Consider the following 13,818-nt stretch of genomic DNA (forward strand, 5'->3'; position numbering starts at 1 on the left):
GTGACAGAAGGGTGTCAGCAAGACTCAAAGGAAAGGTGTACAAGACAGTGGTGAGACCAGCTCTGCTCTATGGGTTAGAGACGGTAGCAGTGAGACAGAGACAAGAGGCTGAGATGGAGGTAGCAGAGATGAAGATGTTGAGGTTCTCCTTAGGAGTGACCAGGTTAGACAGAATAAGGAACGAGTACATCAGAGGGACGGCTCACGTTGCCTGTGTTAGCGACAAAGTCAGAGAGGCCAGACTGAGATGGTTTGGACATGTTCAGAGGAGGGATAGTGAATATATTGGTAGATGGATGTTGGAGATGGAGCTGCCAGGCAGGAGGGCAAGAGGACGACCAAAGAGGAGATATATGGATGTCTTAACAGAGGACATGAGGTTGGCTAGTGTTAGGGTAGAAGATGTTCATGATAGAGTGAGATGGAAAAGGATGATTCACTGTGGCGACCCCTGATGGGAAAAGACAAAAGAGAAGAAGAAGTGTAGTTGTTGTTAATCAGTTTTTATTTATTAGTATTTATTGGTACAGTAATTAACCTCAACAGTGTAACTGGAGAAATGGAGTGGAATCACAGCATGACTGTAGATAGAAATTAAAATAAATAATCATGTTGTCTTTAACATCTTCTAAAAATACAATTTCACTGACAATCTTTTTAAGATTTTATTTGTTTAAAAGGAAAAATTTAATAAACACGGATTTTAGTTGATCCAGAATTTTGACTATAAATATAATGTTTAACACAGTTTATTAATTATTACACTGGGATTCTACATATTTACATATTTTATTTTACTTACTAAATATAATTTGTTCATTTTTGGAGTAAAATAATTTTCAATAATTTATCATCAATGTTTCTGCTGAATTTTCTCCTGTTGAAGTTTTAATCTACAAATACTTTGTTATTATAAATATTATCTTTATCCACTGTAAACCAGGACCAGGGTTCTGTTCTTGATCCACATTTACATTCTGAGTTTCACTTTTTTTGTTTCAGGAATGAGCACAGGCAAAATCATTGTTATTGTTGGTGGAGTTCTGATTGGGCTCGGAATGATTTGTTTGACAGTTTGTTGTTGCAAAAAACACAGCCACACAGGTAAGTTTGAAAAGAGGTTTTTTTTTTTTTTAGCAAATCCGACCATAAAACTGATTTGTTGTAACTATCTTATGTTGGGATTATTTTTTATCTTTTCTCGTCTGAGATATAAAACAGTTGGTTTTTATCTAAAAACTCCACTGAGACCTAATTTAACTACAACATCTCTGACTCCAATGATCTGATTGGTTATATCTTAAATACTTGAAATATCAGGTTTGGTATTTGTTGATTAAAACAAGAGACACTGACATATTGTAATAAGTGGAGAGAGTTCAGTAAATATATGATATAGGATTAATCAGTGATCTGTCCAATGAGCACAAACTAAGTAGTAATGAGACTGAGTTTAATCATAAATTAAAGATAAATAATATTTATTAATTATTTTACAGCAGGTTCCAGTCTTGTGATCAGAACCTACAGATCTCTCTAGTCTGACTCCTGAACTGGTCCTGACTCAGTTTCTGTTTCAGTCTTTCATTTGCTGTCAAAATCAATTAAATCGATTTTATAAAACATGAAGCTGAACAGTCAGGAACAACTGTTTTCTTACCTTGTTAATGTGTTTGCAATAGTAAAGTTAGATGCTGAAGATGGATTCAGTTTAACCGAGAAACAAAAGTACAAGTCAAATTTAACATTATTGTTGGACTTTATGAATAGATTAATTCCACATCCATTACGGTGTCAGGTGAGAAAAAAAAAAAGTAGAGCAGAACGGTGCAGGTGGTGAATTAATGAATCTTTATCATCATGTTAAGGTGGATTGATAAAGATCATATATACGTAAATGTGACACTTTTAATACAGATTTAAATGTCAGGATTAACCCTGGTGTAAAAACATTGGACAAATAAAAAGATCAGTAAAATCATTGAAACTGATATTAAGATAATTGTTTGTCTGTTTTTTTTTTTTTTCTTTCCTGTAGACGGACCTTACTGAATCAGTAGGAGGGGCCACATGGTGAAGTGTGAACATTTATTCATTTATTTAATATAAGGTTTTTCAAAGTGAATTGATTTGGCCAGTTCTCGTGTAACCATTTAGCAGCTGTTCATCGTTATTACTGTAAATTCAGCTAAGATGTTATTTTCTTGTCAGTCTTGTCTTAATTTGTAATGTCTGACTTTTTATATTATTCTAAACTAGTTTACACACACTCACCGTGGACATGACATTATCAGTATTGGACTTTAAATGATTTCATAGTGGTTAGTGGTTTGTTCCTGACTCTTCAAACCAGTTTCGTCTTCAAGAGATATTTGTGACTGTGTAAATCAACCGTCCTTTCCTCAGATCTGCACTGAGCTCTGTGGATTGTACTGTGTGTCTGAGTTCATCAGTGCAGTCAAAAAAAAACCTTTTACATGTTGGTAAAATACATACATATTATATAAATATCTATATTTTCAGGTCTTAATACTCACATGCTCATATTTAGAATTAAATAAATGTATTTTATTGCTGTAATAGTTCCTGTAAGAGAAATCAAAATCCACAGTCAGTAGAAAATACATCCAAAGTTTACGTTGTGCTAAAGTGAAGATTTTACTGAGTTAAATTAGCCAAAATCTTCTTTTCAGTGCAAAAAGAATTTAGTGTTAAAGCATGTGACAAAAATTCTGAAAATATCTACTTATATCTAAAAACAGTCTAAATTTCTTAACAGACATTAAAAAAAATAAGACCAGTGTTAAAAACGGTTGAAATTGTGTGAAATAAACAATGTGTTATATATATATTACCCACTCTGTAGCTTTTTTAGGTTCTGACCAAACAAAAATCTCAGCTGCTCTGTAAAACCTGCTGTAAACAACCTGCAGACTTATGACTCCAGGTAAAATGTGAATAATGTGACGTGTTGATGAACCGAGTGGCACTAAAACCGTTAAATTCTAAATCTCACTCGTGAAAACTGAAAGAAACCGTGTTCTGTCCTCTGTGAATGAGTTCAAGTGTTTCCCACTAGAATAAACCTGCTGTATCTGTATTAATGTGAATATTTTGCAGCTGAATTAAACATAAGGTGAATTTTTGTTTTTCATATATGAATTATTGACATTATTTGGGACAAGAATTCCCTGGTTTGTATTTAAAGGTGTTAGTCCAGAGTCTGTACAGTACAGTGAACTATAAACTGAACAAATACTCCAAAGGATTTTCATGTGTCCGTCACCTAATGTGCTTTTCAGTAATAGTTTTTACTGAGTCGCTTTGTAATGATGAATCAACCATGATTTAATATTGTTAATAATTAACAAGTGAAAACTTCCACCAGAGATGAATCGTTAAACTATAAAAGCATTTATGTTTCTTTTAAACTTCAGCGTTCAGTTCTTGATTCTTTCTTTGCAAATGTTAAATAAATCATAAAAAACGTATTTACTGAGGGTAAGAATAACCATTAAAACACTCAAAGAAAGAAAATAAAACCTGAGAGTTCCTTTTACCTGAAGTAAATGTTTAACTTCAAATGTTTGTTTTATTCAGATTAAATAAGAACCAGTGTAGCAGACTTCATTCAGTCTGGGTGTGTCTACATCCTGAATGTAGTTCACAGCTGGATTTTTTTCTGCTCTGTTCATTCTAAAGTTTATCTGTAAATTTAATTTAATGTTATTTCTGTTGTAATTTTTTTATTATCTGAATCAAGGGTCTCTAAAGTTGGAGATTGTTTGTATTGAGCAACTTTAGAACCTCTGAGGAACCTGGCTCCAAAATAAACTGACATGTAGTTCATGAACATTAGAAACAACATCTGGTGTTTGTTCAGATCAGAGAGCTGAAGTTGGATTATATTATTTTATTATATGTGCTGTAAATATGTTTAAAGTTGCTCTAAAATAGTAAAGTTATAAAACACAAAGATGATATGAGCAAATGCAGAATGTTGTAGAAACGTCATCAGGTTTATTTGAAGGTTGGAAAACTATCTGAAGCTAATTAATGTCACTGACCTTGTTAAGTCAGCTGCTGTAGTAACCTGGAGATCAAGGTTATAAAGGACTATGTTACCCAGAATGCACCTGTCCCCTGGTTCCCACCTGCTGAGCTCCTGACAAAGCTGTGAAGAGCTGAATGGTTCCCAACACCACAGACCTCTGTATTATTAGTGTTTATTACTCCACATAAACACATCTACTCTCATCCAGACTCTACCTGCATCATTTACACTGTCAAACTGTGTTTAGATCTAATAGATGGTTTAAGAAACATCCACTGAACCAGCAGGAGGTTTTTCACTCAGACGCTTCCTGAAGTTTGCTGCTGACAGCTGTTCAGTGGATTTACTGTAAAAACTGCTGAATAGGTCTTAAGTTAAGAAGAAACTTCCTGTTTTACTGCAGCAGAACCAGGAGGAGGCAGCACAGAAACACAAAGACATCAGAGTTCAAACACTTTAATCCTCTCACACTGAGCAGTTCCAATTTCCTGTGAACCTTCCTGCATGGAGCAGCATGAATTGTTTACTGGACCTCCTGGTTCTGGGAACTTGGACTCACTGAGGGAGCCTGTCCTTCAAATTAAAAGCCTGACTTTTCGTCTTATTAATTATAAAACTGTCTTAAAGCACTAAAGTACTTCAGTCTTTTAACTGTAGTGTTTTAAAATTCCCACATTATTTATTAATATGTTTAAAGTCCAACAACAGCTGAAGGACAGAGATTTAGTTTCAACTCAGATTATTACAAATAATAAATAAATCATCTTTATCAGTCCTGGAGAACCGTCCTGGTCTCTAAACTAAACACCACCTGAAGTCGGAAGCTGTAAAACCGAAACTGAAACAGTGGATGAGTCAGTGTCGCAGTGAACGCTGCTGTTCGTCCGACTGATGCTGAGATGCTGCTCACTGTCCACATGAGTCCTGTAGAGATGGAGCTTCTTCCTCTGCTGTGTCTCTGTCTCCTCACTGTGTCTGGAACAACGTTTGCTGATGGAAACAGTAAGAACATCTTTATTTAAACCGATCAGATCATTTCTATGAAACGTCAGGAAACTGCGTCAGTGACGGTCGATATTAAATAAGATGAATATTAAATAAGATTCATATTAAATCAGATGAATATTAAATCAGTTTAGTATTAGATCGATATTAAACCTGTTTGTGATCAGTTACACTTGGATTCATCCGGTTTCTCAGCTGTATTTGGTCCGTTTAGTTTTACGGTGGATGATCTCAGGGCGTCGTCTCCTTCCTGTAAAGAAGAAGCAGGAAGTGTTTGAAGAAACTGTTCTTGGTCTCAAAGCGAATATTGAAGATTAATATGAATAATAACACTGATCATTGGTTTGTATCGTTATCATGACTCAGCTCAGGGTGGTTTCAGTGGTGGACTGAGGTTCAGCTGAGACCAGTCTGCAGATGGAGTCTGATCAGCAGCAGGTTCTGATAGAAACGGGTTCTGACTCCTGTCAATCAGAACCACTCTGTTCACTGATCAGTGAATTAGTTCAATAGGAAGAAACCACAGAGAAAGTTGAGCCCTGTTTATTCTTCCTGTCTCTGTGCTTCTCAGGACCTGGTTTCTTTATCACTGAACCTGGAGCTTTAGAAAATAATTTGAAATAAATAATTTGAATTAGAAATAGTTTTCACAGAATTAACAAATCACTGTTACAGTTAAACTTGTATTTAGAAAATTGCAGATTTCTTTCTTTTCCTCACAGTTTTCATTTATAAGTTGTTTATGTGTCCAGTATATTTAAAAGGTGCTTTTTACAGTATCAGTATGTAAAGTTTACTTTGGGACAGTAAATGTACAACGATACATGTTTTCACGTCAGAGTCTCCAAAACAGCAGAAAGAGTCTTTTTGATAAAAAACAGTCCCCAGTAGGATTTAACACTAGAAGTCCCAGGCTTTTCATGGGGGTTTGTTTGATTGTGTGGGGGAGGGAGGGCTGCTAACTGTGTTGAGAAGATCGCTGGCAGAGGATCGTTCACGTATAGCAAGCAGAGGACTTGATTGAACAAATTTCACATTGGCATGCAGGGTCTCACTAGGATTTCATTTCATATATTTCCTATTTTATATTTTATTTTCAAACAAGAAAGGGAAAATACAGAAAAGTCAGAGTGGAGTGCCCAAAACATCTACTCTGCCTTTTTTCTTTTGTCTTTTCTACTTTTTTGTTTGGGCACCTTAGCAGACATTCACTGCCATTTGAAGTGCACAACATTTTTCTGCTTTAGTTGCATCTTTTTATTTAGGAAGATATTTCAGACAATATTCAGATCCAGAGGAGGAGATATTGGAATTCTTATTAGTATCTATGCACGCATTTGTGATATAATTTGACTTTCCCATTGCATGTTCATGGCCCTCCCTGAACTAATGGCATTTATTGTAATTGTCATCTTGTGGGGGTTTACCAAGGTTCCATCACTACGTGCTAAGCAAAGACAGACAGGTTTACTGCAATTTCTGGTGTGTGGGGATCGTTTGTCACCAACTGCATCACATGGAATATAGCGTTCAACAAAACAACGCCAGGGAGGTTTGGAGGGGCATGAGGACCATCACTGGCTACAAGTCCAGCAGCCAGGAGACTGTGGGGACTGTTGACCGAGCCAATGAATTGAATAATTTCTTCAATCGATTCCAGGCTGAGCCACAGAGCCCACTTCAGTTCACTATCTGCTCCTCAGTCCCTCCCCCACACGACTCAGTCACCACCCTAACAATCTCAGGTGAGAAGAGAGCTGCACAACCCTAACCCTAACCCTAACCCCACAAAGGCTGCAGGTCCTGATGGAATCAGCCCAAGGGTGCTGAAAGCCTGTGCTCCTCAGCTATGTGTTGTTCTCCAACACATCTTCAACCTCAGCCTGCATCTGGAGAGAGTCCCTCTAGGGTGGAAAAAGTCGTGCCTTGTGAATAAGACGCCACGTCCCAGAGTCCTCAATGACTTCAGATCAGTGGCTCTGACATCACACATTATGAAGGCTTTTGAGAAGCTGATCCCGTGGGGTGGGGGAAGTGATAGTTGGGTCGTATACATATACTGACCCATTTACATTCATCTATTTTACAAATTCTGTACATAAATTTAGTTTTTTGTATTGATGTTATTGGTTATGTTTATTTATGTTGGTGTTTGATCTTTCCTGGTTGTGGTTCCCATTCTTTATCTGTTTTGAGAACAACTGCAAACTGTACTAAAGTTTTTTGAATCTTGAATATTGAAGAACAGCCTAAAAAGTTTGGGATCAAGTTTTGAGTGGCTTGCGACTTGAAATCCAAGTACATTTGCAATGTCCTCCCATGTCTTGGCAAAGACCCCAGTTGTCCCAGTGGGGAGAGATGTGTGTTGATCTCTCCCTAAGATGGCAAAGTGAATCACAAGTTTCGTTGAAGTGGCTCAGCATGGCCACCTGTGGTGCACCTTGTAACAGAAGTATCGCTCACACCTGGTTCAGGATATTAGCTAAAAGCCTTCCAGCCCATCGGCTGGCCGGTGGGTTTTGTAGGTAGAAAAGCCAAATGGCTGCTCTGTGGGACTTCTAGTGTTAAAAAGCATTTTTATGTTAGAAAAGACAACAAACCTCTCCACTGGTTCCTTTTCTGCCTCTTTTCTCCACCTGAGGGTTTAAATTCATGATGAAAATATCAACAGGACCTGTTTCTGTATTAGTTCATTTAAATTAGTTAATAAATGTCTTCACTGTAAATTTGTTTCCTTCATGCATCAGAAAAAAGTGTCAAGTTGTGAAAAATTGCAGATATAGGTAAAAATGTTCAGATCTACAATGTTGAAGTTCTGTGAATCCAGTTAACAGGAGACTCTGAAGGATTATATGATGATGACAGCTAACTCCTTCATGTCCGACTGAACCTCTGTGTGTAAACAACCTGATTAATACTTGATTTTAATTTACAGATCTACAAATCGTCAAGGTGACAGAAGGAAGTGATGCAACTTTACCCTGTTCCACCAGCACCGAGGAGGACGTAACATCAAAGAGGATTGAGTGGAGGAAAGATGGTCAGAAGGAGGTGTTCCTGTATGAGGGTGAACTGTTGTTATCAGGTCAAGATCAACAGTTCACAGGTCGTGTCTCACTTTATACCAGTGAACTGCAGCACGGTAACGCCTCCATAGAAATCAAGAATACAGAGCTGTTTGACAGTGGAGACTACACCTGTGAAATTGGAAAACTTCAGACAAACCAATCATTCCCCATTCAGCTTCTGGTTGGTGAGTACTTTTATAAAACAGCTGATTATTAACTGATGAGTCTCTGATGAACGTTTGTTAAATAGTCCAACACATCTGGTAGAACCTCATCTCCAAACCTACAACCACATCTGAATAATTTCCTCTGAATCAGTCATGTTTGATCTTCGTGACACGTTACAGATCATGATTAAATAATTTGAGCTTCTAACAGATTTGATCTATTCTGACTCTTTGACTGTCAAAGAAACTTCACAGATCATCAGTGGTTAGAGGAGGTTAAACCAGTTAAAGTAGAGATTAGTTCAGATTGAAACAGTTTAAAATCAGGACAAAGAGTCCAGATCAGCTTGTAGCTGTTTACTGAAGGAAACAAAGCTGCAGATAAATTGACTAAAGGAGCTCAAATGACTGTAACTGTGAAGAAAACAGCAGAGGAACCAGAGAACAGTGGTCGTGTGAGAAGGAAACGAAGCATCAAGGACAAAAGGATCCAGAAGGAAAATCTAGAATATTTTAAGTTTAATATCCAGAATATGGAGTCATGATGTGACACTGAGACACAGCAGGTGGTGATGAACACCTGATGGTAAAGAAGACGTTTATCTCCAATGGTACAAACTTTATTAAACAAAATCAAACTAACAACAGGAAACGTTAAGACAACCACAAAAAAAATCTAATCTCAGAATCAGAATCTGATCAATTATTACAACAGATTAAATATTTCTATTAACAATAAAGGTAAAGTTTAAAAGTTTCCAACCACAGTTGAACAAACAGTAAATATGTCCAGCTGCTAACTTGATGTTCCTCCTACAACAGATGAACATGTTCTACAGAGAACCTCAGAAAAGGCTATTGATCCACACTAGAACATGAAGAGACATCAGGATGATAAACAGGAACTTAGAATAAAACACCAGGTCTACAGGTTACAATGAAACACATTTGAGTTTTTAATCAGTGATGACAAATTTATGATTTAACCAGTCACGTCTCAAATTTACAGATTAGATTAAATCAGTCATTGTATTTCACAGCTTCTCTGCACAGACTGAAGCTCTGACTCTGACACAGCTTCATCTACAAACAGAGTGAGGTCTGTAGAGTCAGTCCACTGCCGTTCTGTTTATATCCCCTTTAAAGACTTTGTCATGTTTTGTTTCACCTGATGGGTGTAATGTTTTCTGTTGAATGTTCATGAATGAAAATGAAAAAATAAAACACAGAGTGAACATTGGACAGATATTTAATTTTAACTTTAGTTCAAATAGGACAAGAAGGGACAATTTGTTGTTATAAACTGATCTGACAGAAAAAGAATTTGCTCAACAACTTAAACATTTTCTAAAAAATTTCAAATTATTCAAATGATCAGTTTTTAAATTATTTTAGTTCATCAGTGTCAGAATATCAGAATAAGTATGTTGTATGTAAACAAACAGAATAGAACATTACATTAATAAAACAACATATTAATGCATGATATTATTTTCCAGTGCCGTTGATCATCAAAGTGAAAGAAGGGAACAGTGTGATTTTACCCTGTTCCCCCAGATCCAAGAAGGACATTAAAGAAGACCACTTTGAGTGGAAGAAAGATGGTCACATGGACGTGTTACTGTATGAGGGGACTGAACTTGGAATAAGAGATGACCAGTTCCATGGTCGTGTTTCACTTTTTAAAGATCAACTGAAGAACGGTAACGCCTCCATAAAAATCAATAATACAAAAGAGGCCGACAGTGGAAACTACACCTGTGAATTTCCAGACCGCAACGAAACATTACACATCCTACTTGTTGTTGGTGAGTACTTTGATAAAACAGCTGACTGTTTATGATGAAACTAGTTTAAAAGTCTCAGTTGGACTCTTGTCTAATAGAAAACACATCATCACAGCTGCATCCACATCTGGAATGATTCCCTCTGTATTAAACACGGATGATGTTTGTGACATGTTGCAGATTATTTTATTAAAACCTGAGGATTTCAGTTTATCTTCAAACCCTCATCTTACAAACACAGAAATCCATCAGACACTCACTTCACACAGTGACTGTCGGGTGTAGGCAGGAAAAGAGGATTTAAATTTCTCTGTCCTGAGCAATATGAGACACAAGAGACTGGAATAAGTGAAAATGTGCTTTTATCCTCACTTGAATAGTCAGTGTCTCTTCACTAGTGTCTGCTTAGTCACAACTAACCACTTTTAACTAGTTTGACAAACTAGTTTATCTCAGTCACACACTTGATCATAAAACTGCTGTTGATGGATGTCTGTTGAACTGATTCCTGTTTATCCTTCAGTGTTACCTGTTTGCACAGTTGATGATCACGTAACAACCTAACAAACTGTTTTGTTTTGTTTTTCTTTTGTCTTTTAGGTGATAAATTAACCTCTTACAGCTCATTTACCTTTTTATGTTTCTGTCTCCTAAAAACATCTAGTATTAAACTGTATAAAATACCAAGATAACAAGGAGCTGATACATTTCTATCACATTAGTGTAAAACAAACACTGACAGATCTTATTGGGTCTGTGGATTTTACTTAATGTTGTAAAATGATTAAATCAGGAAACGATTAATGAAAAAAACAGAATCAATCTAATTTATTGTTTTCTCTGTATGGTAGATTCCAGTAAGTAATGAGGCAATTATTTAATCTCACCCCTGATTGTGGTACGGTTTGCCCCTACAAGAAATGATCAGGCTATAATTTCAATGGTAGGTTTATTTGAACAGTGAGACACAACAATGACAAAAAAAATCCAGAAAAATGCGTTTCAAAAAGAGTTATAAATTAATTTGCATTTCCATGAAGGAAATAAGTATTTGATCCCCTATCCGTCAGCAAGATCTCTAGCTCCCAGGTGGATCTTATACAGGTAACGAGCTGACATTGGCAGCCCTCTCAGCTCGTTACCTGTATAAAAGAGACCTGTCCACAGAAGCAATCAATCAATCCAGATTCCAAACTCTTCACCATGGCCAAGACCAAAGAGCTTTCCAAGGATGTCAGGGACAAGATTGTGGACCTACACAAGGCTGGAATGGGCTACAAGACAATCGCCAAGCAGCTGGGTGAGAAGGTGACAACAGTTGGTGCAATTATTCACAAATGGAAGAAACATAAATTAACTGCCAATCTCCCTCGGTCTGGAGCTCCATGCAAGATCTCACCTCGTGGAGTTTCAATGATAATGAGAACGGTGAGGAATCAGCCAAGAACCACTCGGGAGGAACTTGTCAATGATCTCAAGGCAGCTGGGACCATAGTCACCAAAAAAACAGTTGGTAACACACTACGCCGTGAAGGACTGAAATCCTGCTGTGCCCGCAAGGTCCCCCTGCTCAAGAAAGCCCATCTACAGGCCCGTTTGAAGTTTGCCACTGAACATCTGACTGATTCAGAGGAAGACTGGGTGAAAGTGTTGTTGGTCAGATGAGACCAAAATCGAGCTCTTTGGCATCAACTCAACTCGCTGTGTTTGGAGGAGGAGGAAGGCTGCCTATGACTCCAAAAACACCATCCCCACTGTCAAATATGGAGGTGGAAACATTATGCTTTGGGGGTGTTTTTCTGCCAAGGGGACAGGACAATTGCACCGCATCAAAGGGAGGATGGATGGGGCCATGTACCGTCAAATGTTGGGTGAGAACCTCCTTCCCTCAGTCAGGGCATTGAAAAGGGTCGTGGTTGGGTACTCCAGCATGACAATGATCCAAAACACACGGCCAAGGCAACAAATCACTGGCTCAAGAAGAAGCATATTAAGGTCATGGAGTGGCCTAGTCAGTCTCCAGACCTTAATCCCATAGAAAATCTGTGGAGGGAGCTGAAGGTTCGAGTTGCCAAACATTGGAGAGGATCTGCAAAGAGGAGTGGGCCAAAATCCCCCCTGAGATGTGTGCAAACCTTGTGGCCAACTACAAGAAACGGCTGACCTCTGTGATTGCCAACAAAGGTTTTGCCACCAAGTACTAAAGCACGTTTTTCGAAGGGATCAAATACTTCTTTCCTTCGTGGAAATGCAAATTAATTTATAACTCTTTTTGAAACGCATTTTTCTGGATTTTTTTTGTCATTGTTGTGTCTCACTGTTCAAATACACCTACCATTGAAATTATAGACTGATCATTTCTTTGTTAGTGGGCAAACTTACAAAATCAGCTGGGGTTCAAATAATTTTTTCCCTCACTATATATATATTGTGAGGGAACGGACTGACACGGAGTAAACAGGTACGTACAAAAGGAACTATTTATTAACAACAAGAGGAAGGGACACGGGGAAACCAAACAAACACTAACAAAGTATCAACACAAAAGATCCAAAACCACGGTGGATAAGAACTAACAAAAACCAGGAACCGACAGACCAAGTAGCAACCTAAAACAACGCAGGAATGCAGGTAAAGAAATATAAAACAACTAAACACACAAATAACTGACTAACTTAACACAGGACTACACAGCACAAAACCGACAGACTAAAAAATACAAAAGTAACAAAAGAAAACTACTGTCGAGGGCAAGGCAACACAGGAGCAAACGCCAAAACCAAAAATACAAAGTGACAACAGAAAATCACTGCAGTCGCAGGCAAACAAAACTCACATGTGGGGAAACAGTCCAACAAACAAACGAGGAAGATGACGGACGAACCAGAGTTGCTGAGGACACTATGCAACATGACACACAACACAACGTGACGAACCAGCCGAGAACAAAGGACTGAGGGAAGCTTATAAAACAAAAGGGGAACACAGGTGAAATTAATCAGTCAATTAAGAGTCCATGGGTTGAGTGGAGGTGGAGGTGCAGGAAGGGAGAAAACAAACAGAAGGGGGAGACAAAAATGTCCAAACAGGCAGGTATGAGGCCTGAATCCTGACATATATATATATATATATATATATATATATATATATATATATATATATATATATATATATATATATATAGAGAGAGAGAGAGAGACAGAGAGAAAACCACCAACTCTGATGCTGCAGGTGACCTGCTGACTGCTACTTTAGCAACAGTGATTTTATTTTACTTTTTTATGTCAGTCTGATGAGAAGTTTGGGCTGATTTTAGATATTTTCTGAAATGTATGTTGTCACATGCTTTGATATTTAATAAGGGTTGTTTTTTTGTCAATAGTATGTTTCTACAACATTCTGCATATGCTTATATCATCTTTGTGTTTTATAACTGTAGATGTACTAATTTAGAGCAACTTTAAAATTATTTACAGCACATAAAATAAAATAATTAATCACTGGTTTGTTTGTGGAGAAGCAAACTTCAGCTCACAGGTTCGATCTGAACAAACACCAGATGTTGTTTCTAATGTTCACAAACTATATGTCCTACAGGTTCCTCAGAGGTTCTGAAGTTGCTCAACACACAGTGACCTCCAACTTTAGAGACCATTGTTTCAGATAATACAACAATAAAAACAACATATTTCACATATTACATAACAGAAATAACATTAATTTCAATTTTTACATAA

The 13,818-nt window shown here is 37.3% G+C and overlaps 1 protein-coding gene and 1 long non-coding RNA gene across 2 annotated transcripts; one reads left to right on the forward strand and one right to left on the reverse strand.

The window, feature by feature from the left end:
* Positions 1–4,712: 4,712 nt before the first annotated feature.
* LOC117152855 lies at positions 4,713–5,657 on the reverse strand. The gene is made up of 2 exons (XR_004463379.1): positions 5,213–5,657; positions 4,713–5,044 (listed from the first exon to the last, which is right to left on the reverse strand). It is a non-coding gene; the product is annotated as an uncharacterized LOC117152855 (long non-coding RNA).
* On the forward strand, positions 4,927–10,896 carry LOC113154790 (immunoglobulin superfamily member 11-like). Its single transcript, XM_026349171.1, has 4 exons — positions 4,927–5,056; positions 7,995–8,312; positions 9,794–10,102; positions 10,682–10,896. The coding sequence occupies exons 1-4, from the start codon at positions 4,954–4,956 to the stop codon at positions 10,771–10,773; spliced, it is 822 nt and encodes a 273-aa protein (XP_026204956.1). The 5' UTR covers positions 4,927–4,953; the 3' UTR covers positions 10,774–10,896.
* The last annotated feature ends 2,922 nt before the right edge of the window (positions 10,897–13,818 follow it).

The sequence above is a fragment of the Anabas testudineus genome, chromosome 5 (genome assembly GCF_900324465.2).
Source record: "Anabas testudineus chromosome 5, fAnaTes1.2, whole genome shotgun sequence".
Classification (NCBI taxonomy): Eukaryota; Metazoa; Chordata; class Actinopteri; order Anabantiformes; family Anabantidae; genus Anabas; species Anabas testudineus.